A 26,425-nucleotide genomic window follows, 5' to 3' on the forward strand; every position below is an offset into this window, starting at 1 on the left:
TATTATTATAAACTTTCTTGGAAAAATGTATTTTATGTAAACCATGTTTGCTATTAATTCATTTAGGGCTAAAATACGTTCATTGTCTTCCAATCGAGTCGAGTTGACATTGGAAGCCTGCCACACCCGGACTGTTAAACCAACTTATTAGCACGTCAAAGCCCATTGAGCCAGTATTGGCTTTAGTATTCCCCCCTTCTCCCCTCAATTCAATTCAATTCAAGGTGTTTTATTTGCATGACAGATGGGTACAAGCAGTGTTGGGTTTGTATATTGTAACGATTACGGCAGACAGGCACTGTGTAAGAGCCGACGCACCAGAGCAGCGCACCGAGGGAGCGTCTGCATTTACAACTTAGTTTTTAAAATTAGTCAAGCAATATGAAGCATTTCCTTTTACTTAGTGCCTGAGCATACTGCAACGCGTGTGAAGTCCATAAACGATATTAATTTTGGAACTTAAACATACAGTATATGGCTGGTCTCGGTACTTTAAAGAAAACATACACACCAGTATTCCATTTCTCCCTAAACATTTTAAGCATCGAAGTCTTTAACTAACGCGATACCGGAGTCAACAAGCATACTTTTAGAATTTGATTAAAAGGGAATATAATATGGAATCGCGTATCTCAAGAATTTAAAGACCAGACAATCGCAAACTCGTTTTCAATAAAATTATTTTATTCATTCAGCAGTTTGTGAGAGGGACATCCAGCAGGGAGAGACACACACACCGGTTTTCATTGACAAAATTGTTTTTTTCAATTCCTCTTGTCTAACAGGAATGTTTTGTTTGTGGACAGACTGTTAGACAAGAGGAAAAGACCGCCTCCTCCTACGAAGCATTTCGTTGATCCGATCACAAATTCTTTTCCAGTCGTATGCAGCAAGGGTTGAGAATCTCCGATTCACCATCGTACTAATGGTTTCCCGGAGATTGCAAGGCAAGGCACTTTTGCCTCTGGACCCATCGAAATTTACAGACGTGGTCCACCCCCAGTAAATTTCAAAAGTCACAAGATTTCGAAACACGAGGGCAGCGTAGCGGTCGGCTCTTGCTTTCCCGTCTATGCCGATGCACTGCAAGTACAACCCCCCCTCCATCTCCTGGGTGATGGGTAGCAGTTGGACATCTGGGAGAATTATTCGTCCCACTGGCGTCTGTGAATTCCGCTGTGCTTCCTGGGGGGAGATAGACGGCGGGGACAGCATCAACAGATTCCTGCGTGGTGGTGAACTGAGAGGCCGGGATGGAGTGTCCTGAGGCGGTGTGTGCTCTGCGGGGGGCAGAGCTTCCGCCAGGCATTGCAACCTGGGGGCGGGGAGAGGCACTTTTCGGGAGACAGCTGCTCAACTGTTTGACTGCTGGAACGTACTGTCTCCTTCCTCTGCATTTTCAGGAGTGTCTCTAGCCTCCCAATCCTCCCCAGTAATGCATCGTACTGCTCCCGCTGCTGCCGAAATGTCTCCATACAGGTGCTGCTTCTACAGGTTGGCACCCTGGCCAGTGGCCGAGAGCAGAGACCCACGGCCTGTGGCAAAATAACATAATTCATGTAAGAAATAAAGTCACACAGTAGTATTCATCAGTCGCGGAACAAAAGTCAAAATAAACTTTTCTTTTTTTCCGTCTTACCGCTTTCTTTTTTACTGTCCTGGTGGTAGATCGTTTCGCCCGTGCGGTGTTTTCTTGAAGAACAGGCTACGAAGAAATAATTATAATTGAATTTAAAATTAAAAATGGCAATAATACCTGTAATCGCGTATTTCAGATGAAGTCTGCTGTATTTGCTTACCCTTCGCTCTTTGGAAGCTGGGGCGGCAGAAGCACCCCGTCTCTTCCCATAAAAGGCCTTGGTCTCCATACTGTACTATGGTCGCTGTAGTGCAGGTTCGCAGTTTTTTTTTTGTGATGGGAGCTCACCCAATCCCTTGGTGTCTTTATGCTATATTCACATGTACGGCTAGAGTGTGTTCATTGTCTTCCAATGAAAGGCGGGTGCCTTTTGCCGAAGTCGGGAGACATTGGAGGCTTGCCACACCCGGACTGTTAAACCAACGCATTAGCACGTCAAAGCGCATTGAGGACCCGGGCACAATAGTTGTTTTGTCCCTTGATTTACTGATCTGCATTAATTAAATCTTGTCAGTCAGGTCTTTTTTTCTCTATTTCAATTTTCGTTTACACATGCACGACTTTAAAAGCTACCAAGACAGGTTTCGATTCACATCAGCTGGCGAGCCTTGTTAAAAAAAACAATGATAATGTAACATGCCACTGTTTGTTCATGAACAAACTTATACTGAGATTTCCTTAGATACGCGATTAAAAAATAAATAAAAATTTGAATCTCCTGCGTAACACATTCCATAAGAATCAGCGGTTCTACAACATATATCGCCTTTAAAGGTGGCTTCTCAAAACGCTTTACGGGATAAAAACAGCCAGAACAGTAGCAACAACAATATTGTATTTCATTGCACTTTGAAAACCAAGTAATAACTTAACTCAGTATGTGCAAACGTTTTGTATGTTGCTGTCGTGAATGCCTGCGTACCCATAAGTATCTTATTTGCCTTGAGGCCTGTCTACAGTATATTTGTCCCCCTATCTCCCTCAATTCAATTCAATTCAAGGTGTTTTATTTGCATGACAGATGGGTACAATTCTTGTTGGGAATGTATACTTTGATATTTACACCCGGCGCGGCACCGAGGGAGCGTCTGCATTTATAACTTAGTTTTTAAAATTAGTCAAGCAATATGAAGCATCTCCTTTAACTTTTAAGTCCCTTACTGTATTTTTGTATTATATTCCCTATTAATCAAACTCTAAGAGTATGTATCGGCTTGTCAGTCAGGTCTTTTTTTCTGTATTTCAATTGTCGTTTACACATGCACGACTTTAAAAGCTAGCAAGACAGGTTTCGATTCACATTAGCTGGCGAGCCTTGTAAAAAAAACAATTATAATGTAACATGCCACTGTTTGTTCATGAACAAAGTTATACTGAGATTTCCTTAGATACGCGATTAAAAAATAAATAAAAATTTGAATCTCCTGCGGAACACATTCCATAAGAATCAGCGGTTCTACAACATATATCGCCTTTAAAGGTGGCTTCTCAAAACGCTTTACGGGATAAAAACAACCAGAACAGCAGCAACAACAATATTGTATTTCATTGCACTTTGAAAATTGCATTTGAGCACGGTTTTTGACTTTTTTTAAATTGCATTTTGGGCGCGGACAGCACATACAAGGGTTAATGAACTGCGCCAAGAAATTTAAAATAGTTTTCCCAGGTTTTCGACCCAATTGTTTTAACTTGCTAATGCATCAGACACATTTCCTGGCGTATTGTGTTTTAAATAAAATAGGAGTGTCTTTCCCTGGCATTAGCTCATCGGTATGGTGTAAGTTTTATCTGTACCATACCATACAGTATATAGGTACAGAATTCAAGCTGCACCACTGTATCGCTTTGGTAAGGGGACGGACAATGACCAAAATCACGAAGACTCTCTCACACCAAATAATGAAGATGAAAAGAAATGGGAAGTCAACACGGGACATTGTACAGCAGTTGGCTTCGATGGACATCTTCGTTTCTGAAAGCACAGTGAGACGGCATTATAAAGGGGAGAGGAGGCAAAGAGAATCTAAACCGAGGACGATTCAAAGGTAAATAAATTTCTAAAAATACCTTTCTTGCATGTAAATACAACTACGCACATTATTTTTAAAACTAACTGCTGATCTCTTTTTTTTTTCAAGTCCTATTGTGCGAGCTATCGACAAACTGACCGGCGATGCAAGTCCAAAGACGGCTATGGGCTGACCTCGGTGCGAACATAAGCCCGACATCGATAAGAAGAGTACGCAGGAGGCTTGGATGGAGATACAGAAAAACCAACACATGCCCCATGATAAGGCTAAAAAACAAAGAGGAAAGACTCAAGCAAGCACTCCAACGGATTGAACAGGGGGAGGCATTTCAGGATGTACTTTTTACCGCCGAAACAACAGTGGCTCTGGAACAGTTTTCAACAATGGCATTTTGCAAAAAGGGGAGACATGTGGACAAGCCAAAGCCCAAACATCCACTGAAGGTTCACGTCTGGGGGGGTATATCTAGAAGAGGCCCGGGACCACTTCTTATTTTCGAAGGAATTATGGACCGTGTATTCTTCGAGGAAGTCGTGGTCACACAGCATGCTGCCCCATATATCAGGGAGCAGTTTGGATCAAGGCACCGTCTCTTTCAAGACAACGATCCGAAACACACAGCAGCAAGGGCGAGGCTTATAGCAGAAGGAGTGAACTGGGTGAAAACTCCAGCCGAATCCCCAGATCTAAATCCCATAGAAATGGTTTGGCATTCGTTGAAAGACTACGTTCGGAAAACCGCTAAGCCCGTCACAAAGCAGGAACTGATCGATGCGATCTATAAATTCTGGGAGGAAGAACTGACCGAACAAAATTGTAACAATTTTATTAACAGGCTGTTTCGTGTTCTTCCTAGGATTGTTGACCGGGGCGGGGGACATTCGGGAATGTAAGTCAGAGAAAGACAGTCTCACGTTTGATAATTATATTTTCTTTATTTTCTTTCTTTCATTATTTCTTCGTAGCCTGTTCTTCAAGAAAACACCGCACGGGCGAAACGATCTTCCACCAGGACAGTAAAAAAGAAAGCGGTAAGACGGAAAAAAAGAAAAGTTTATTTTGACTTCTGTTCCGCGACTGATGAATACTACTGTGTGACTTTATTTCTTACATGAATTATGTTATTTTGCCACAGGCCGTGGGTCTCTGCTCTCGGCCACTGGCCAGGGTGCCAACCTGTAGAAGCAGCACCTGTATGGAGACATTTCGGCAGCAGCGGGAGCAGTACCATGCATTACTGGGGAGGATTGGGAGGCTAGAGACACTCCTGAAAATGCAGAGGAAGGAGACAGTAAGTTCCAGCAGTCAAACAGTTGAGCAGCTGTCTCCCGAAAAGTGCCTCTCCCCGCCGCGCAAGTTGCAATGCCTGGCGGAAGCTCTGCCCCCCGCAGAGCACACACCGCCTCAGGACACTCCATCCCGGCCTCTCAGTTCACCACCACGCAGGAATCTGTTGATGCTGTCCCCGCCGCCTATCTCCCCCCAGGAAGCACAGCGGAATTCACAGACGCCAGTGGGACGAATAATTCTCCCAGATGTCCAACTGCTACCCATCACCCAGGAGATGGAGGGGGGTTGTACTTGCAGTGCATCGGCATAGACGGGAAAGCAAGAGCCGACCGCTACGCTGCCCTCGTGTTTCGAAATCTTGTGACTTTTGAAATTTACTGGGGGTGGACCACGTCTGTAAATTTCGATGGGTCCAGAGGCAAAAGTGCCTTGCCTTGCAATCTCCGGGAAACCATTAGTACGATGGTGAATCGGAGATTCTCAACCCTTGCTGCGTACGACTGGAAAAGAATTCGTGATCGGATCAACGAAATGCTTCGTAGGAGGAGGCGGTCTTTTCCTCTTGTCTAACAGTCTGTCCACAAACAAAACATTCCTGTTAGACAAGAGGAATTGAAAAAAAAACAATTTTGTCAATGAAAACCGGTGTGTGTGTCTCTCCCTGCTGGATGTCCCTCACACAAACTGCTGAATGAATAAAATAATTTTATTGAAAACGAGTTTGCGATTGTCTGGTCTTTAAATTCTTGAGATACGCGATTCCATATTATATTCCCTTTTAATCAAATTCTAAAAGTATGCTTGTTGACTCCGGTATCGCGTTAGTTAAAGACTTCGATGCTTAAAATGTTTAGGGAGAAATGGAATACTGGTGTGTATGTTTTCTTTAAAGTACCGAGACCAGCCATATACTGTATGTTTAAGTTCCAAAATTAATATCGTTTATGGACTTCACACGCATTGCAGTATGCTCAGGCACTAAGTAAAAGGAGATGCTTCATATTGCTTGACTAATTTTAAAAACTAAGTTATAAATGCAGACGCTCCCTCGGTGCGCTGCTCTGGTGCGTCGGCTCTTACACAGTGCCTGTCTGCCGTAATCGTTACAATATACAAACCCAACACTGCTTGTACCCATCTGTCATGCAAATAAAATTCCTCGAGTTGAATTGAATTGAGGGGAGAAGGGGGGAATACTAAAGCCAATACTGGCTCAATGGGCTTTGACGTGCTAATGCGTTGGTTTAACAGTCCGGGTGTGGCAGGCTTCCAATGTCAACTCGACTCGATTGGAAGACAATGAACGTATTTTAGCCCTAAATGAATTAATAGCAAACATGGTTTACATAAAATACATTTTTCCAAGAAAGTTTATAATAATACGATCTATAGTTGAAATCTGAGCCTACTTTAAAAATAAGGGAAAAGCATTTTCAGAGAGCAATCACGCTGTGTTTATGTAGAAAAAGCGATTAGGTTTATGAGCAATCTAATTACCTATTCGCTTAAAACGCTATATAAAATAAAGTTTATTTAGAGATGAATGATCAGTGTCGCAGTTTAAATAATGGGAGTCAGGAAACTAACACACAGCGCCACCGGATTTAATAATGCAATAAAAACGCTATAAAATAATGTGACTAGGCACAGAAAACGTTTACAGCACAGTACAATAATAAATACTGACCATGACTTTAGAAGCATAAATTACCTTACACTCAATTTAAACACAAGCTGTCTTTCTGTATGAACCTCTAAGCTGGTTCATACGGAAAATGTAGAAATGCATTAGCCTGATTATGATTAAAAAACACATAATTAAACACGCATTTGCGATTTAAATCAGAACACGATTTAAATCAATATAAATGTTTATATTGTAACGCATACTGTCCAGCCTCCATTTCTCTATAAAAATTTACTCTGTTGCACACACACACACAATAGAAGCAGGAACCGCTGTCAGAAGGGAAGATATGTTCAAAATATCGCAAATATCGATCATGTTGCGATATTTTGAAATATAAAAGTCAATTGATTGTCCATAATATCGCTTACCTATTTTTTCGAAGAAATGTTTGTTAAAATAAAAGTCCAGCACCAGCTGGATTCGAACACACAACCTGTCAGTTGGTAGTCACGCACCTAGACCAGTAGGCTACAAGACAGCTCGCATGAACAGGCAGGCGAAACAGCCCTACACAGCCCTGTCGCAGTACACGGATATAATCATACCGTTATTAAATTCTTTAGATACGCGATTCCATATTATATTCCCTTTTAATCAAATTCTAAAAGTATGCTTGTTGACTCCGGTATCACGTTAGTTAAAGACTTCGAAGCTTACAATGTTTAGGGAGAAATGGATTACCGGTGTGTATTTTTCCTTGTGATATTTTAAGCTCTAGTTGAATGATAGGTGTCGCATTTTAAATCATTTTCGTAGCTAGAAATTATGAAACGCCCTGTTAAAAGCAAGGAAGTTTTTATGCCCGTTGAAGTAAAACAAAATGCCTGACAAAGTATGGCTTGGACAGATTCCAAGTGCTTGTACAAATGTGCTAAAGAAATTATACTTTGAGTATACAGCTTGTCCAAAGTCATCCATTATTAATACTATTAGTAATATCTTCAATAAAGGCTTTAATGCATAAATATTTCTGATAAAGGTAGGTTGTGTACTTTTGTCCAACTGAGCAATCTTGCTTTCATAAAATATACCAACATTTTAATGACTGATGATTAACATGCTGTAATACACAATTCAAAATTAAAGGCTCAAATGCTGTAAATGAGAGGTTAAGCTCCCCCTGGCGGTTTTACAAGGCGACGCCGGATAGTTTCCGGCAGAGCGTCAAATGATACGTGACACCATGTGATACCGCGTGACACCGCGACACGCCCACCGGGGTATGCCACGAAATAACTCACCCATTTTGAATGGCTGCATCTGTATCTAAACTATGGGAAAGAATTCTGGGGTCTCCCTATACCAGAGATTACGGTAGAGCTTCAGAATGGTGATTGGCTGACACCATCTGACACCACTCTGATTGGGGGAAAAAAGACGTGCTGATCAGGAAGAGGATTTCTTTCTATTCTAAACGTGTATTTTAAAAGTTTAAGTAAAAACCTTACAGCGTACACAGATTTCTAAACTGATAAGGAGGAAGAAAAATCACCCATGTTTCGTGCATAAAAAGTGGTTATTAACTATCGAAACCTGTTTTATTTATTTTATTTTTAATTAGATTAAGAGTTCCCGTCACCCCCATTCCCATTTAAATCACAAACCCATTTAATCATTTAATTAAATGTCTTTTAACGTAAATCGTTATCTTTGTCTTCTGCATAATAATGTTCACCACTCTGTCCAGCAAATTAATAATAAACTTTATTTTATATAGTGTTTTAAACAAAGAAGTAATTAGATTGCTCATAAACCTAATCACTTATTATACATAAAAACAGCGTAATTGCACTCTGAAAATGCCTTTTCTTTTTATTTAGGCTCAGATTTCAACTATAGATCGTACACTAATTACTAGCAGTAAATAATTATGTTTTGCTCCCTCTTACCACAAAAATGTATTGTAGCTGGGATTAACTTTTTTTCGAACGTGTCTCTACCTGCTGCGGACACGGAATTGTTAAAGATGGCGACAACTCAGGCACCCAGAGATGGGGGGCGTCTTTCCGCCTCCATAACTAAAATGCTAAATATGAGTAGTTTTTAATTCAGTTTGAATTATAACTGTATGTACTGTCTTCGTATTTGGCCAGACCTTTAAAGAGAGGGCGCGCCAAAATCTTTCGGTGCTGTCGTCTGCACTTTAAAGGTACCCCAGTCGCAGAAGAATTTGACCTCGGAACGTTCACCCAGCGTACTTATTGTTTCATTGCATTTTGACAGATTGTCATTAAATCAATTGTTGTCAGAATATCCCCACCTCCAAACAAGAACAAAATTGCAACGATTTTATTAACTGGCTGTTTCAGTAACCTAAAGTATATATCTAAAGTAATAATTTACATCATGTGGTGCTGTGCATCAGTCGCCACCAGGGCCCAGAGGAACGCCTGGAGTGCTATCTCCTGGTGGGCCTCCTCCGGGAGAATAGGGTAACCCTGGTGGGCTAAGTAGGCCACGTCTGCGGCGACGGGACCAGTGGCTCTCCCGCTAGGCAGCAGCATTGGGCCAACCTTGCCCGCAGCAGTCCCGGTGCCTCCCCTCTCCTGCCAAAAAGCCTCCAGAGGGCCAACGCCAACGCCGCGTAGTTGTACCGCTGGTTCCCAGGTACATCCAGCAACGCCTGGCAGGCCTTCCCCTCCAGGACGGCTGCAAGGTGGCTCACCATCTCCACCTGAGACCAGTCGTTTGCCCAGGCCACCATCTGGAACTGGGCCTCAAACATCTGCCATGGAATCTCCTAGTTATAACGGCTCAGTCTCACCAGTGCAGGCTGGAGCAGGGGTGGTGGGCTGGACCCCGCTGGTCTGGCGTTTCCTTCCTGCCACATGGCCTGGGGTGACCCGGGAAAGGGCCCCCCTTCCGCTGAGTAGGTCACCGTGGGGTAGCCCTGATAAGGGCTGTGGCCACTGGCGGTGCTGAGGGGTCGTCCCGGCCCCTGGCGGCTGCTGCTCGCCCCAAAAAGGCGCTTTAGGGGGTCACTCGGCTGCTGGGGGAACCGGCGCTTCTCTGAGTCTGACATCATCGGCCATTCACTGTCCATCCTCCCACTTCTAACACCAATGTAATTGGGTTTGTTGAGGACGAACACAGAGACTCAAACCTGTGGAGTTAAAAACTGCGCTTTATTTCTTCTACGTCACCACCTGCCAGCAGCACTCCCGCACCCAGACGAGAGAGAAACACAAGACAAGCCCGCCAAGAGCGCGGGCCCGAAAGAGACGGAGAGACAGACAGAGAGAGAGAGAGACACCAAGGGGTGCGGAACCAGGGAACTATTTACATGGAAAACGGGCGATCTCCCCAGACTGTACGCCCGTTTCACTGTTACCTGGATACCTCTTGGGGGATATCCTCTATATCCTCTTGGGGGGAATATCCTCTTGGGGGATATTCTAACAACAAGTGATTAAAAGACGATCTGTCAAAGTGCAATGAAATACAATATGCTGGACAGTATGCTTCTCAAAGTGCTTTACAGGATAACAACAATAACAATAATTTTACAAATTCCTGGGAGGAAGAATATAATCAATATTAATAATAATAATAATAATAATAATAATAATAATAATAATAATAATAAATTTTCTATAGCGCCTTAAAAGGTGGCTTTAAAAACAAAACTTTTTTAAATGCATTTGCATTTGCACACAGAGCAGTGTTTACTTGAACATGGAGATGCCATTCTGAATAATTCCTGCACACAACCATTGCAGCGGAATTTGCATCATTTGGCAGGGCTATGATTCATGCAAGTGGTGGTGGATTTGGAGACAAAATGTATTTACATTGGGTTGCTGTAAGTGGAGCACTAATAAGCCCAAAGCTCTACTTATCGTTTTACAAAAGAATACACCTGACAAGCTGGACAGTATGCTTCTCAAAGCGCTTTACAGGATAACAACAACAACAACAACAACAACAATTTACAAGTTCTGGGAGGAAAAATATGAACAATATTAAAAATAATAATAATAAACTTTATTTTATATAGGGCCTTTAAAGGTGGCTCCTCAAAGCGCTTTACAGGATAACAACCGATGAAACAACATTGGCTGGGGGTTGAAAATACCTGTGAAACCGGTTTGTTCACAATGTACTGTAGACACAGAGTGTTACACCAACGCATTAGCATGTTAAAGCGATTCCATTGAGGAGCCGGGCGCGATAATTGTTTTGTTCCTTGATACGGTATCTGATCTGCAAGGCCATTTGAAACAAAACAAAAACTAAAAATAAGATACAATCTACAGACATTCACAACATAAACATATCTTAAAACATTTACATATATTGTTAAATTATTACTTTAGATATATACTTTAGGTTACTGAAACAGCCAGTTAATAAAATCGTTGCAATTTTGTTCTCATTTGGAGGTGGGGATATTCTGACAACAATTGATTTAATGACAATCTGTCAAAGTGCAATGAAACAATAATTATGCTGGGTGAACGTTCCGAGGTCAAATTCTTCCGCGACAGGGGTACCTTTAAAGCGCAGATGACGGCACCGAAAGATTTTGGTGCGCCCTCTCTTTAAAGCCCTGGCCAAATACGAAGACAGTACGTACAGTTATAATTCAAACTGAATTAAAAACTACTCCCGCACAGAGTGATGAAAACTGCACAGCGTCAGGCGAATGTACATTAATATGTTGGGCTTTTGGGTTCGGGCGGATTTGCGCCCTACAGTTCATCCTGCGGTACCGCTGTGTACTGTACATACAGTACGAACGTGTTATTTTGAAATATAAAAAATGTCAATATATTTTAGGAGAAATGTTTGACCTTTATGACCTTCGTTATGCTCCTCTGCGTTTTAAGTTTAGCTATTAAAATTTCCCTTTTTTGATGGGGGCAGGGGACATTAGGGAATGTGAGTCTGATTAAGAATGAATAAAATAAATTTATTAAAAACGCGTTTGCGTTTGTCTGGATGCTGACAAAGAAAAAACAATTACTTTTTGACAATGAAAAATTGTGTGTGTCTCTCTCTCTCCGCTGGCATTTGTAATCGTTTTTATTTTTAAATACATTTTAGCAAAGTCATGTACCATAAAAGTATAGTAATTAAAAACCATTAATACTTTCGCTGGAGTTTAAATAAAGTCGATAATGTAACATGCTACTGTTTGTGCATGAACATAGTTACTGTATATTGTTATTTCTTTAGATACGCGATTCCATGTTGTTCTTTAATCCCTGGCGGAACCGGGAGTCCATAAGAATCAAGTTATAGGTTTCATTGCGCTTTGACAGAAACCAAATTATATCGTTATTAATTTCTTTAGATACGTGATTCCACATTATATTCCCTATCAATCAAATTCTAAAAGTATGCTTGTTGACTCCGGTATCGAGCGTATTCGCAGAAAAGCTTAAAACTACCACTTTTTATACACATGTTATTTCACGTTAGTTAAAGACTGCGATGCTTAAAATGTTTAGGGAGAAATGGAATACTGGTGTGTATTTTTACCGAGACCAGCAATATACAGTTTACATACTGTATGTTTATGTTCCAAAACTAATATCGTTTATGGATTTCACACGCGTTATGGTAAAATTCCATATAAATATTCAATACTTAAACGGGCACAGTAAAGACATTTAATATATATATACAGATGCAGCCATTCAAAATGCACGGGCGATACCGCATTATTTTCTGGTACGCAGTCTACCGCAAGTTACCGGTAAATACCGCGAGTTACCGGTAAATACCGCTAGTTACCGTAAATTCTCCTATAATACGACAAGCAAAATAATAGTATCCGGAATTTCCGCAAGGTGGAGCTAATAAAGCTCAACCTCTCATGTTTGAGCTGTGGCCATCAAAGTCTTTAACGAAGATATTACTAATAGTATTAATAATGAATGACCTTGGACAAGCTGTAAGTGTAAACTCAAAGTATTGCCCTGGTCAACATTCTTTTTTTCATTGACCATCTTTGTAAAAGTAACACCACAGCATTTCGCAATCACGCATTTGTTTCCAATCATGCAAAGAACAGTAATTTTTGAGAATCGATTCACCATGCCTTTCACATGCTCATAAAAGAGATTGATTTAGGAGCATAAACATATTACTGTATGAAAACTGTACTGTATAAAGTATGTATATGTATATTTAATGTCTTAACTGTGCCCGTTTAAGTATTGAATATTCATATCTAATTTTACCACTGAAGGGAAATCTTAGTAGCTGAGCATAAAAAGAATAGGAGCATACTGCAACGCGTGTGAAGGCCATAAACGATATTAATTTTGGAACATAAACATACAGTATATGGCTGGTCTCGGTACTTTAAAGAAAACATACACGAAACATGGTTTCATTATGACCAGAATCGGTCTTGAGATATTTTTAACTTGATTTACAGTATTTGAGAGGTATGTCTTAACACCGATACTACAGTACGTAAATACTGCTCACGTATATGTTTCTAGGTTTATATTATGCATTTCATACGGTCAAATTACTTTTGAGCAACTAATAAGAAGCGCGAAACGGTATGCCCAGGGCGTTTTAGTTTCATTTTGTGCTGGGACTCTGCTTTTAACAATGTCGCCGTGGATTGATTAGAGATATCAAGTACAAATGAACTACAGTCATTTTTTAAATGTTGTCGTTCGTCTTGTAAAAATTTTACGAGTACATCATCTATCAACAATAACACAGGTTCTGTTTCCATATTGCGGATTTTGGTTACGTAATATTATTTTCTAGATTTCACGTTGTGAATATATGATTTGGGCAAACAGAGCTGCAAAGAAGTACATTATGGGTTGTTGTTTTTTTTTTGCAGTTTTATCTAGAACGAGCGATGCTTAAACCTTTGTCTGATTCTTGTGAAACTATCCACACGACAGTTACAGTACCTAGGAGTTGACTTCAGTGATGTCACTGCTGGGATGTTTCTAAAAATCCATCGTCTGTAAAACGTCTTCTCTAGTTGTCCTGCATATGTATTCGCTAATGAAGCTGTGTGTTCTGAGCCTGGATCTCTACATTTCTGTATGAACCAGCTTAGAGGGCTAAAGACAGCTTGTGTTTAAATTGAGTGTAAGGTAATTTATGCTTCTAAAGTCATGCTCAGCATTTATTATTGTACTGTGCTGTAAACTTGTTCTGTGCCTAGTCACATTATTTTATAGCGTTTTTATAGCGTTATTAAATCCGGTGGCGCTGTGTGTTAGTTTCCTGACTCCCATGTCACATGGTCTGTGATTGAATCCCATGGAACTATGACTTTATTTTTTAACAAACATTTCTTTGAAAAAATGAAACGTTTCCCTTGGTCAGAGATTAAATAAAACCTCACTCGCACCAAACAAATTTATATTTGTAAATATCACAACATGATCGAATTTAAGTCTTTTTAATAACAATGAATAGTCACCTATGCGTTACAAAATAAACATTTATATTGATTTGAATCGCGTTTTGATTTAAATCGTAAACACGTGTTTAAATATATGTGTTTAAAGGCGATATACTGTATAAAAGCGCTGATTCTTATGGAGTGTGTTCCGCCGGGGATTCAAAAAATTTATTTTTTTTAATCGTGTATCTAAGGAAAATTGCAGTATAACTTTGTTCATGCACAAACAGTGGCATGTTACATTATAATTTGGGTGTCTCCTCTTGCCAGAAAGCTCTAAATTGCATTTTGAGTGCGGTTTTTGACTTTTTCTAAATTGCAACCCATAAATAAAGCTAATAAAGCTTAGACTAACTGTATTCTAAACTGTATTACAACAGCACATTGGACAATGCAACGTAAATTGCAAAAATGCACTTGGAATCTGTCCAAGCCCTCCTACGAAAATTATTTAAACTGCGACACTGATCATTCATCTCTAAATATACTTTATTTTATATAGCGTTTTAAGCAAATAGGTAATTAGATTGCTCATAAACCTAATCGCTTTTTCTACATAAACACAGCGTGATTGCTCTCTGAAAATGCTTTTCCTTTATATTTAGGCTCAGATTTCAACTATAGATCGTATTATTATAAACTTTCTTGGAAAAATGTATTTTATGTAAACCATGTTTGCTATTAATTCATTTAGGGCTAAAATACGTTCATTGTCTTCCAATCGAGTCGAGTTGACATTGGAAGCCTGCCACACCCGGACTGTTACACCAACGCATTAGCATGTTAAAGCGATTCCATTGAGGAGCCCAGCTACCAGTTAACACTGTACTTCCTACTTTGAAAATACCTGTGAAACCGGTTTAATTCGTCACAGCCAGCACTCCGGCAGAGAGGGGGTTGTACTCGTAAAGTAGAAGCAGGTGAGATTTCCAGCGAAAGACACCTCCCCCCCCCCCTCAAAAACCCAGTAAGCAGTAATGCTTTATGTTGAAAATTGAGGTGGATTTTGTTTATGATAAAGAGGATAATCTGGGATGGGAGGACAGTTAAGACAGATGATAGATACTTTTATTGATCCCGTGAGGGAAATAAAGTAAATCATTTTCATTTTAGGAAATTATTATCCGCTTGGTTAAAAGCAAAGCAGATTGTCTGTTATAGTGGACATAAAAACAAGAGTTCGCTGGCATTATATCCTAGAAGACACAGACCGGCGCCAGACCGGTAAAATGCCTGATGAACCAGGGATTGGACAGTTTCCAAGTGCTTGTACAATCAATGGAAATGTTCAAATAAATGTGCAAAAGAAATAAACAAAATAATCATTTATTTCTTTATCATTTTGGCTAGCTAATGTCCTCTCTTTGCTAGTTAGTGGCTGTGTTTCTGCGTTGGGTAGCAACGGGTGACTGTTCTCAGGCGGAAGATGTAAACAGCTTAATTTTCGTGTTAAATAATTTTTAAAAATTTAAATTCATTCTATACAGCAATCACATATTTGGGTACCGTTTCATAAAACTTTCATGCTTAAAATGTTTAGGGAGAAATGGAAGACTGGTGTGTATTTTTTCTTTAAACTATCAAGACCAGCCATACACAGTACAGTTTATGTACATACAGTAATGTTTATGTTCCTAAATTAATATAGTTTATGACCTTCAGATGCGTTATGCTCCTCTTCTTTTTATGCTCAGCTACTAAAATTTCCCTTTAGTGGTAAAATTCCATATAAATATTCAAAACTAAGTGGATTAAAATGTGCACAGTAAAGACATTAAATGATTAAATCTTTTCACTACCAACCAATGCACCACGAGTGCCCCTGTTGGTCATTTTGGCCAGCCAATCACTTACCGCAGTGCCCTCCGGTGCCCTGCGGGTAGGTTACTGTACCGCGGGTTTTTACCACGCATTTTGAATGGCTGCATCTGTACATACTGTATACAGTACAGTATACATGTTCCTAAATCAATATCTTCTATGAACATGTGAAAAGCATGGTGAATCGGAGATTCTCAAAAATTACTGTACTTTGCATGATTGGAAACAAATGCGTGATTGGATCAACGAAATGCTGTGGTGTTACTTTTACAAAGGTGAATGAAAAAAAGAATGTGGACCAGGGCAATTCTTTGAGTTTACAGCTTGTCCAAGGTCATTCATTATACTGTAAATATTATTAGTAATATCTTCGGTAAAGACTTTGATGGCGACAGCTCAAACATGAGAGGTGTAGCTTTATTAGCTCCACCTTGCGGAAATTCAGGATACTATTATTTTATTTGCGGTATCATGCGGTATCATGCGGTTTCATGCGGCGCTATGCGAGAATAAATGGTATAAATACCGTAACTTGCGGTATACTGTGTCAAGGGCACCGGAAAATAATGCGGTATCACCCGCTTGTTTTGAATGGCTGCATCTGTATTTGATTTAAGGATCTCATCCAGCCTCTCCTTGGAAGAAGCAAAATAAATGTATTATATATTATATTTATTTTGAAAGTTTTCTGATTAATCCTCAAAAAGATTTGTATCCATTAGTTGACAGCTTTGATTACACAAAGTTTTTATTCTCAACATCTTTACATGTTTTAATATAAAATATATAGTCTAAGAAAAGTACCTAAAGATTTATGAGATAAATAAAATATATAGCATAATGATACAATATTTTATTGTTTATATAAAACTACAATCTCAGATGCCAACAAATTATTCTGTTATTTTAATCTTCTTTAAAAAAAAATACTGTATTCTAATGTAACCAGTTTCAGACTAATACTATTGAAAATGTTATATTTAATAGCAATAGCATAGGCACCTTCAGGCTTCAGGAATAATACAATTATAGCATAAATTTGAAACTGAATTTTCATTTTCTTTCTAGTCACAATCTTATACTTTCCACTTTTAAACTGCAATCATAAATACTAGTTTTTAAAATTACTTTGCCTGCTGAATGTTGAATGCATTATTATTAGTAGTAGTATTGTCAGGAAATATAATGGAGACCTAGCTTATAATATTCAGTAAACTAAGAAAGCATTGCTGCTATGCATTTATTTTAAAAGGAAATACATTTGCATCTGAGACAAGCTAGAAGATTCATTTGTTTTGTTTTCCTTTTAGTGTTAGTGGACGACACAAAGAACCAGATATACTACTGGTAATGTTGTTATTGATTTATAAGGAAACAATATATTCTACTATGCTATTAACTAATGCATGTATAGTATGAATTACACAACTACATTAAATATACTGCATTTCTTTTTTTTAAGTATAAAATGTCTATTAACACACTGAGAATCAAAGATACTCATCACAAATAATTAAGAATAGGGATTTTGGATACCGATTTTGGCATCATTTTGGAATACTGTTCATCACCTTTTTTTTGTATCTGACCATGATACACAACTTGTATAAGCACCAAATTACTACATTAATGATATTATTGATTGAGAATGAGTGATGAGGTGATGTTACATGTTCAATGTCAGTCCTGGTGAAAATCAAGAAAGAAAAATTGAAAGGAAACAATATATAGTACCTGACTTACAGTATCAACAGAACAATGGCTATGTGCTATTAGAATATTGAGGTCAATGCACTGTCGTTGGCCATATTAGGATCTTCTAACTGTAGCAAAACATTACAATCAATCACAGCTCATCAACGATAGGCCATAATCTCACAGTCACAACACTTTACCAAGATCAGTGGGAAGATCTACAGCAATTATGATTGCCTAGTCAACCATGTCTTATGGCTGCAGCTTACTTGCAAGATGAGAAGGTGGCAAGTAGGGCTTAGAGACCAATGATAAGTACATGCATTTCCAGAGAGGAATCTCACAATGTAGCATTGCAGAAGGACAGCTTTTATTACATCCAACTGTAAGGGCTGTCTACACAGCCAAACTATGTAGGACTGCCCAAGCAGCCAAGACAAGCAAGGAAACCAACAGACTAGGAGTGTAGAATAGAAACTGGAAGATGAGATCCAGAGACAAAGTACAATAATAAGCCAAATTCAAGAGCCCTGAAGGCAATCCAAAGATAAATACAGGACAAGAAGCTGGGGAAAAAAACCATGAGGAAATAATGAGAACAAGAACAACAAAATTAACAAGGACTAGATTAGAACATTATTATGATAAGACACAGGATACTAGGTTCAGGAAACACCAGGTAAGTGTGATCCAGAGCCCTCACCTGAGGTATATGAGAAATGTATATAAAGCTGAGGGAAGTGTGGAGCCCTAGGTACACTGGTCAGTCTGTGATTGGTTACAGCTCTGTGTGTGGTCTGCACCTTTGCTGTCAGCCCGACCAGCAGCTAGAGCTTAAGTCGCCCTCTGGTGGCGAGGAGATAGAAGTAACACCAACTATGGCTGCATACTCTAGCCTGTGATTTTCCTGCAAGCAGATTATATGCTTTTCAAATAAAATAAAAATACCCAATACTGAGACTAACAATGAGCATTCTACATTGATGATAGTTTGAAAACTGAATTGTAAATCATAAAAATCAAGACAAAAGGCAAGACATAGTTTCACATAAATCAGATAAGCAAAGTTAAGTAAACTGTTATTGCTCTTGTTCTTTCATGTTTTGAAAAAACAAATTGATGGCTGCTATTCTGTTTTAATACAATACTAATACATGAAAGGTGAAAGGACATCCAGCAGAAAGATTCACATTAATAGGATATTGTAAGTTTAACTGTATTATGTTTCTAACAGAATCCATTAAAGATCCCCCAGGATTTCTCAATTTTTATTATTCCACATAAGTAATATTACCCTGGGTATTGAAATATGGTTATTTTTTTCTTTTCTCACCCCACCAGAACACAGAACAAGTAATGCTTCAGATATAAGCTTCCTAGTTACTTAATGTATTTGTTTATTACTACTGAAGAATCTGTGAATATGCAGTTTAATATTCAACATAAATGTAAGAAATTCATAGTGACGCCAACTTGATCAACCCATCTAAATGTCCATTGCATCTACAGTACGTCTTTGTCTGTTGGACTAAAGACAGGACTTGGAATACTGAGATAACATTGACTCAGAATGTTACGATTATTCCTGTTTCCCCTATTTAATGAAGAAGTATTATTATGATATTAAAGCTATTCAGCACAAGAAACCTCTGAAAATGTCAGAAGGGAGAATAATACTATAACAAAACCCAAGAAATGAAAACTTCTTCTTCCTATCCAGAGCTTATCCTGCCTTCCACTCTTTGTGTGCTACTGTAGGTTAAGCTTAAATTCACTGATATTGGACTAAGCAGCTATTGAAAATAAAGGTAATAATAATAAAAATTAATTCACTAATATGTCTACAAAATAATATATAATTTACCAATGGTCTCTGGTGTTTTTTTTTGTGCTACATCCATAGTTTTTGTAATGTTTTTATCTTTCTTGTTGCAATTTGAATTAATGCCACACACGCAACACATGATGTGTACCATACATTTATGTGTTTCATAAAGTCAAATAGCAAAAACTGAAAATATGTCCATAGAGCTTTAGTGGCATCATGCATTGGGAAAATAAATTAACTTTGAAAATGTGATTCTATAGTAAAAGAAAATTACTTCTAATTATCACAGATTTTGAAACTTTGTACTTCCTCCTAAATTGCACCTGTATTTTGTTTCAATCAGTTTATTTTAATATTGTCTGAACTGATTCTATCATGCTAAAAAATGTGCATTATTTTGCTGGAATAATGTGTCTTTCTGATCCCCACAAATTAAAAAGAATAGTAACACAACTCCACATTATAGTATTAAAGCACCTTGTACATACAGTAAATGTGGTTAGAGCCTGTGTTGTTTAACTTCTTCTTATTACTTTATCCATCAACACAGGTGAGCAGATTCCTCGAGGTAACAAACGAGACAAGTATTGAAGTATTGTAAAGGAAAAGGGTTTCTTAAAGGCATGGCATATGTGTAAACTTTCAATACATGTGCACAGCAGCTCTTGTCTGAAATAGTCAAGTCCATTTCTGGGGAGGAATGAAGCTCAATACATCCTTCAGCCTGAAGCAGAGATCACTGAGCTGTTTAAGATTTCTTCCCTTACCCAAGCATGAACGGTGGCATGATTTGTAATTCATAATAATTAATAATAGCAACATGAGATGGCAGAGTTTCCCTTCAGATCTTGCAGTCACACAGCTATAGATGACAAATGACAGTGAACAAATCTCTCAGCTTTGACTGATAGATCAGTTTCTGCATTTTGATCAATAGCTATTCAGATAAACAAACCAAGCCACAGCAGATGTGTAGGTATACAGCAAAAACCTGTTAAATATTTCATACAGTACATTATGGTTCAGAATTGCTTATAGGTGAGATAATGAAAAAAATACAGCTTTAAACCTAGTGATGTAGGTACAGTATATCTCTATGGAGACATCTAGCTGTATGTATAAATTAGGCAGATTTTAAAAGCATGTATTATACTGTAGTTATTTTCTAACAGGCTACCTGTAGCATTCCTATACATGCGTGGTTACCTGCAATTTCAGATCACAAGCTTTGACTTTGCAACACAATAGATGTAATCGTGCAGCTAAGTTCCAGTGGTGAACGAAAGAGACTCCCTGTGCAGAGACATACAGGCAGAGTAGCCGAGGAATTCTCTGAGCATGTTCGGCAGTGGGATGGACCCTGACTACTAAGAAGAGAGAGAGAGGGAGAGTGAGCAAGCAAAAGAGAGAGAGAGTGAAGAGGCAGACAGCAGAATCTATACTGTCAAAAGATCAGTAGAAACCTTGCAGGTTCTTCAGGATTTGGTAGCCAGGCAGTACGAGCAGCTGAAAGGCAGACTGGGGGCAATCTTCAAACGTATTTGGGGAATCTGAAAGAAAAAGGGAGCAATCCTGTGGAAGCTACAACTGTCAAGCACAGAGGTGGGTCAGAGAGAAGTCTACAACCCCTGCTTTTTGACTGCGAAGAGAGAAAGGCAAAAGCAAAAGAAAGGGAGCAATACAGCTCTTTATCTCCCCCATTCATAGATACATTGCATTCCATTGCCGTGGTAATGCAGAAGCGATCTTTCCGATTGGTTGAAAAAGGGTCCCATTGAGAGCTGAGACTTAACCCCCCTCTCCACACACCGCCTTTCCATACAACTCCCATCTTCCTCTTCATGCTATTCTCTGTGTTTGTTCTTTTCATTCCTCTGTCACGCTCCTCAGTATTCAGCAGAGGGCTTTTGTAAAAGTGGATGTCCAGGAGCTGTCAGTGTATTTGGCATCTGTACAAAAGAAAAAAAAAGGAGAAAGAAAGGGGTGCTGAAAGACACAAGGACTGCTACTTAAAGGACCTGCAATTGTGAAACAGCTGACTTCTACAGAAAGAAAAAAATTGAGGAAAAAAGGCTAAGAAAAAAGGAAAGCCAAATTTTTTTAAAAAACACGCTGAGGAAAAAAAAAGAAAGCTTTGCTAAGTCAGAGTTCTAAAAAGATATTTTTGTATTTGTAACATTCTTACAAAAGTTACTACTGCGGCAAGGATCTACTATGACAATGAAGGGTGATTCAGAGGAAAGCATCGAGACCATCCAACCATCCAACTTCCAAGCGTTTGCCAACAGCTCCACCTTACATGGCATGAGCCATATCTTTGCCTATGGCCCCATGACCTTCCGCCGATTTCTTTGGACGCTCTCCTTCCTTGGATCTCTGTGCTTGCTACTGCTGGTCTGCATGGAAAGGATCACCTATTATTTTACCTACCCACATGTCACCAAACTTGACGAGATTGCGGCACCCAACCTCACCTTCCCCTCTGTCACCCTTTGCAACCTCAACGAGTTCCGCTTCTCTAAAATCACTCGCAATGATCTGTACCATGTGGGCGAGCTGCTGGCGCTGCTCAAAGACAACCATGAGATTGCCAATCCCCACCTGGCTGAACCTGATGTGCTGGCTGCTCTCAAGGAAAAAGGCAACTTCCACAACTTTAAACCCAAGCCCTTCAACATGACTGACTTCTACAACCGCACAGGTCATGACATAGCAGAGATGCTCCTGCAGTGTACCTTCCGTGGAGAGGAATGCTTCTCCAACAACTTCACCACTGTGAGTCTCCTAGGTTTCTTGTTCCTCTATTCCAGCATTTTCTTTCTGGTTTTCCCTGTTGTGGCTCTTTACAATGTTTGTGTTCTTCTGTTTTGCTCTGAAAAGGTGGTGCTTAAGTGAATGGTGTTCTTGCTTGTTGTTCTGAAGGTGGGTGGATTGAGTGTAGTAGAGAGAGGCATTAACAGTTTGAAGCAGGAATTGGAGGTATCTCAGTTACAGTTAAACTATTTTCTGGTGTTCCAGTGGCACTTGTGACAGCTATTATTGTTGCTCTCATTTTGTGAATTGTTCCAGGGCCTTGTTGACACTTTCAAATTCTTTGTTGAATATTAGTTTTGCACAGCTACAGAAGTTTCTTGTGATCATAAGGTTTTCTTCATTTGTGTTTCTTTATTGTGAATGCAATAAGAACCAATTACAAAGTGATAATGATTTTTTTCTTTTTGATCTTTTAGATTTAAATACGATAATACCCTTTTCTATTTTGCAGGAACATATGTCAATGTTTACAGGTAAAAATAAATATATATACAGTATAACTGGATAAATTCCTATATAAATATACTACAACTGCCCTAACATTTAAATCTGTATTTACAGTATGTTTATTAAGACAGTTATTGTACTCTAGCATTCACACTTACTTTTTTAATACTTTTTCATACTTAAAAGAATGTTTTATTGATGAGAGATCTGCCCAATTAATTATAGCTGTGAATTGACAGAGAAGCAAACTTTTAGCATTAGGAGATTATTAGGATTGCTAATAGAACAGTCAGGGTCCAAGGTTTATTACTTGTCCAAACAAGACAGTTGCTGGATATCCCATTACCCACCCAAAACTGGGCGGATCTGGTCTCTCTTTAAATGAAACCTGCTGTTGTTATGGTACTACTGTATATTCATATCTGTTTTCCCTATTGTTATGAAATTGTCTGTCTTTTCCTTTTACCAGAGGACACATTCAGTGACATTACACTGACCATCCTGTATTAACAATGAAGTTAGAGAGAAATTGAGACAAAGGTACTCATGTGCTGTTATGAGGGCCTTTTCATTGTTAATTGGTGGGGTTTGCATTGATTGTTTTGTTGCCTTTTTCAACTATTTTATGAGACAGTAACATCTTGTACTAAAGGAGATAATATGGTAAGCAGTGACGTCCTCCTAACTTAACTCCACTGTTTCTATTTTGACATAATTTCATTGTCAGACATCTTTCTGTATCAATAATCAGTGCACCACTGTGCATCATACAATTAAAACTTTGCTTAAATTTATAGTAGAGTTTATAAGTATCAGTTCTGTGGTGGTCTATTCTGGATATTTTGTGCTGTCATAATACTCACTTTTGATGAGTTCAGACCTTTTTTTCAAGGCTCACTCTATCCACAGGTTTTTTTTAATGAAAAGATGATTTATAATGAATTATCTCACCAGCTATTCCCTAATTCAGAATGTAATACTATTACCTTAATAAAGCTATAATGTAGCCTTTATCATGCTACTGATATGGCATCCAAGACAGCCAGGGGTAATGATATCTGGTGAATGGTAAGCAGAGTCTCCTGAGAAATGCCTGAATCTGTGGAATAATTAAAGCGTGAGAAGGTGCCTACTCAAGACACCTTTCCACTAGTATCTCGATTTGTCAGTGACTGGTCTAGTGCTGTGTGCCAGAAACACTCTATGCTAAAATCTGTGATTTAAGGTTCTTTTAGACATACTGTATACAGTATGCCACCTGGAATAAAAATTATTGTTTCTATAAACATTAGAGAAGTGCTTCAGGGATTGATGGTCAAACAACAAGAACAACAACAATTAAATATAACAATGAACACGGAGCCACACAGTTTCCTTTCATATTGAAGGAGGATGGTTTGAAAAATATATACATATACAATGTAGTTTTTATGTACAAAAACCATTATACAAGCCTCACTGAAGACAATTTAACTTTTATTCTGGTTACAAGTTGGATTTTAAAAATTGCTTTTTCTGTATTGCATGCAGCTTATGCCTTGAATGCATAGTCACACTGAGCATGGTCACGTACAGTATTTGCCACAATCTGCTGATTATATTTTAACAAATACATAGACACTGTTTGTCCACCTACTGTATGTCTGGTTATTCATTATTTGACTCTCTGACAAGTAGAAACTCTTCTTGTCAGAGAGTAAATAGACAGAGCAACAAGCATCACTGAAACAATGTAATAGTGTACTGAAAACTGGGTTCATTTAGAAGGTATGTATATAATTACATACCTTCTAAATGAGGTACTGGCATACCTTGTGTGTCCAGGGACTTCCAAATGCACTTGCACACCTGCAGTAGTGGAGTCCCTTTATATGACACTTAACTACTAGATTAACTACAGTACAGGTGTGATATTAAAACGCGTTTCTAACTCTGCATTACAAGAAAATAAAATCCTAAATATAATAACACTGGTGAAATAAAAAATACATCATATTTGCTTTTGAAGAAAGCATAATGTTTTGAGGAGTTCAGGAAAAGAAATGCTGCTGAATGTTCAGACCTCTTTATAGACCCTATTATCCTGAGCTTGGTGTTTCCATTGTGACAAGTTCTTATTTTAATCACAGTTATTACTCTCGGCTCAATAAAGTTTACACCTGTTGCACTTAGACCTTGTAGCTGAAGTCTTTCCTCATCCAGGACCTCGCAAATGAAATGCTAGCATTGCAGCAATATAATAAAACGACCAATGTAAAGCTAAATACAAGACGATTCAATTAGTGAAGATTCTGTTTTCCAAAGAGGCTATTCGCTCATACTCCCAATTTTTTTAGTTTTGCCACAGCATATTTATGTTCCACGATGAAAGCATATAGATTGTTAAAGAATGTGCCAGATCAGCAGATAAATTTATTTGCAAATTAAAAATAATAACAAAAAGTACCAATCATTCTTATTATTTCAAGAAACATAGGAAGAAAAAAAAACATTTGTGTTATTAATTTTAGAAATCATATTATCTATGTTGACAGTAGTGAACATATAGTATTAGAAAATAGTTATATTCTTACAGTATATTCATGCTTGATTGGAGTTGCAATTTAGTAATGCATTGAAAAATGCATTGTATATTATCTCAGTGTCTTATATGCAGTGGCTTTTCAATATTTATATAATTTTAAGTTATTTTTCAATCTTGAGATATTTCATACTATAGAAGTATCCCTGCTATAGAAATATGCATTCATTAAATTGTGCACTGTCAATTTCTTTACAGTGGTTGTCAGTGGCAGTTGATTCAAAAGGGTGCCAGTGCAGTAGAATCAATATATCTTTATATACTGTAGATCAAAAATGTGTTATACAGTATTAATTACAGAGCTTAAGCTTATTAATACATTTTATCAGGTTCTTATACTGTTATTATTAAACCTGTACTTTGTTCATAGATTAATTAACATCTCTCATTAAATAAGAGATCATGTTTGTTGACTATCAAAGATTAGAGACATTCTTTACATCCATTGAACACACTACAATAATATACCATCTTTCTGAAGTGAAAAAAATGTAATATTAGTTAAATTGGGAAACATGTGCATTACAAACACATTACACTTCTTAATTTTGAGTATTTGCAGATATGGTTTCTAAAAGAAATGTATAATGTCAACTTTATAACAGTTCAATTTGTAGCATGCATTTTATAGATAAATTGCATTGGATGCTAAAACAGTTCTTGCCCAAATCATTGATGTGAGAGAGGTTAAATTTGCTCTTCAAATAATCTAAAACACTGTCTACTGCTAATCCAAAAGCTGTTACTTCATAAATGAGAGATTATTGGATAAAGATTGGTGGCACATGGGAATACATTACTTTCATGGCAGAGTTTGTTTTTGTTAAAGATGTAAATTGCACATTTCCCTTTTGGTTGCCAGGCAATATTGCTTACCCTTTAATAAGCAAATTATTCATGGTTAATTACTATTGTTATTCTAAAATGATCAACTGAGGCTGGTTGAATGTTGCAGTAGCCAACAGTCAAACAGCACACTGCAGAACCTTTGCTCTTTTCTAAATAATGTTCAGAATTGTAAGATCTGATTATCAGGTCTTTCTGTGCTTTCTGTGTAGTAGCTATAGCTTGGGGAGTTAATCCTAAACCTTTGAACTGTGTACTATTAAAACTTTGAACTAGTTCCCACTTCCTCCAAGTAATAATTTATTTTTGTTCTCTTCTTGGACATGTTTGGTCTTCTCGGAACAATCTGAT

The 26,425-nt window shown here is 38.3% G+C and overlaps 1 protein-coding gene across 1 annotated transcript in view; it reads left to right on the forward strand.

Moving 5' to 3' along the window:
* Positions 1-20,751: 20,751 nt before the first annotated feature.
* Positions 20,752-26,425, forward strand: part of asic1c (acid-sensing (proton-gated) ion channel 1c) — a 440,980-nt gene continuing 435,306 nt past the window's right edge. The window contains exon 1 of the mRNA XM_088643073.1: positions 20,752-22,161. Within this exon, the coding sequence (XP_088499199.1) occupies positions 21,601-22,161 (561 nt within the window). The 5' untranslated portion in view covers positions 20,752-21,600. The remainder of the gene's footprint in view (positions 22,162-26,425) is intronic.

The sequence above is a fragment of the Lepisosteus platostomus genome, chromosome 8 (genome assembly GCF_059453375.1).
Source record: "Lepisosteus platostomus isolate fLepPlt1 chromosome 8, fLepPlt1.hap1, whole genome shotgun sequence".
NCBI lineage: Eukaryota > Metazoa > Chordata > Actinopteri > Semionotiformes > Lepisosteidae > Lepisosteus > Lepisosteus platostomus.